This window comes from Cryptomeria japonica, chromosome 5 (assembly GCF_030272615.1).
Source record: "Cryptomeria japonica chromosome 5, Sugi_1.0, whole genome shotgun sequence".
Classification (NCBI taxonomy): Eukaryota; Viridiplantae; Streptophyta; class Pinopsida; order Cupressales; family Cupressaceae; genus Cryptomeria; species Cryptomeria japonica.
The window spans coordinates 41,770,585-41,771,920 of NC_081409.1; the positions used below are offsets into that span (position 1 = coordinate 41,770,585).

General features: G+C 35.6%; 1 protein-coding gene across 1 annotated transcript; it reads left to right on the forward strand.

Moving 5' to 3' along the window:
* The first annotated feature begins 251 nt into the window (after window positions 1-251).
* On the forward strand, window positions 252-952 carry LOC131057400 (cellulose synthase-like protein B4). The gene is made up of 2 exons (XM_057991572.2): window positions 252-517; window positions 631-952. The coding sequence occupies exons 1-2, from the start codon at window positions 252-254 to the stop codon at window positions 929-931; spliced, it is 567 nt and encodes a 188-aa protein (XP_057847555.2). The 3' UTR covers window positions 932-952.
* The last annotated feature ends 384 nt before the right edge of the window (window positions 953-1,336 follow it).

The window sequence follows — 1,336 nt, forward strand, 5'->3', positions numbered from 1 at the left end:
CAATCAGCTATATCATGCTGTATACTGCCAGAACCATAAGAAACACATTAATAACTATTGTGATCCAATATCACTATTACTATTACTTTGGTAAACATTTGATAACAGTCTGCATTTCACATGGCATTGTTTTTAATTTTGTTAAGACAAACCAAGAATCAAAAGACTGAGGCAGATCTCTATATAAAGCCAGATTGAATTGGCCAGAGTACAATCTAGTAGTTGTAAATGCAGTTTGGGTATTATAACTAATGGAGACGAATGCCTGCAGTTCTGGTCCTCTGTTTGAGAAAATCATAAAGAAATCAAATCTTTATAGAGCTTATGTATGCCTTCACTTCTTGCTTTTACTATGTTTTCTATCCTATCGCTTACTGAATCCTTTTCATGAATCTTTTGGGCTTTGGATAGTAGCTTTTACATGTGAGCTTTGGTTTGCTTTCATGTGGACACTCCTTCACAACATGGCATGGAAGTTTGTTGAGTATAAAACATATCCAGAGAGACTTGCAGAAAGGTAGAAATAAATGATCTCCATTTGTATGTTTGTTTTATCATAGAATGAAGGTTTTAAGTTTATTTATCTTTAAAACACTGCATAATCTAGGATGTTATGTTTTTAACTTGTAGATATAGTGGAGAATCTGTTTCCAAGCTTCCTGCTGTGGATGTAATCATCACTACAACAGATCCCTTCAAGGAGCCTGCATTAATAACTGCCAATGAAGTTCTTTCTGTTCTTGCACTTGATTATCCAGTTGAAAAATTTGCTTGTTATATCTCAGATGATGGTTCCTCTCCCATCACTTTCTATTCTCTGGTAGAAACTTTGAGCTTTGCCAGAAAATGGGTGCCCTTCTGCAGAAAGTTCAAACTACAGACCAGAGCCCCCTTTATGTACTTCTCCAAAGAAAAAGAGTCCTCATCCTGATTTTGTCCGAGAATGGCAAGCCATGAAGGTGATGATGGGACTAAACTACAAAAATCAATAGTTCCAGTGCTATTTAATTGCCATGCTCTTAACATTGTTTAATGCTAATTTGTAGGATGAGTACGAAGGTTTGAAGAGAAGGGTAACCACAGCACTGGAAAAGAAACAAGTTCCACCAGATTTCATTTCTCATCATAGTGTTGATGGGTTTGTGTATGGAAGCTCAGAGTTTAGAAACCACACTAGTATAGTACAGGTAACAACAAGATAGTGGAGTTAGAATGCTTGTTTATATCTTTCTGCAGTATAATTCTAAATGAAGATGGTAGGAGTTTCTCTAAGGGATGAACATCTCTCACTATAAATTTCTTTAATGTGTATCTATAGGTTATTCATGAAAAGGAA

Coding starts and splice junctions, on each gene's coding strand:
- LOC131057400 (XM_057991572.2), top strand. CDS start 252: ATGGAGACGAATGCCTGCAGTTCTGGTCCTCTGTTTGAGAAAATCATA. Junction 518..630: donor CCAGAGAGACTTGCAGAAAG/GTAGAAATAAAT, acceptor TTTAACTTGTAG/ATATAGTGGAGAATCTGTTT.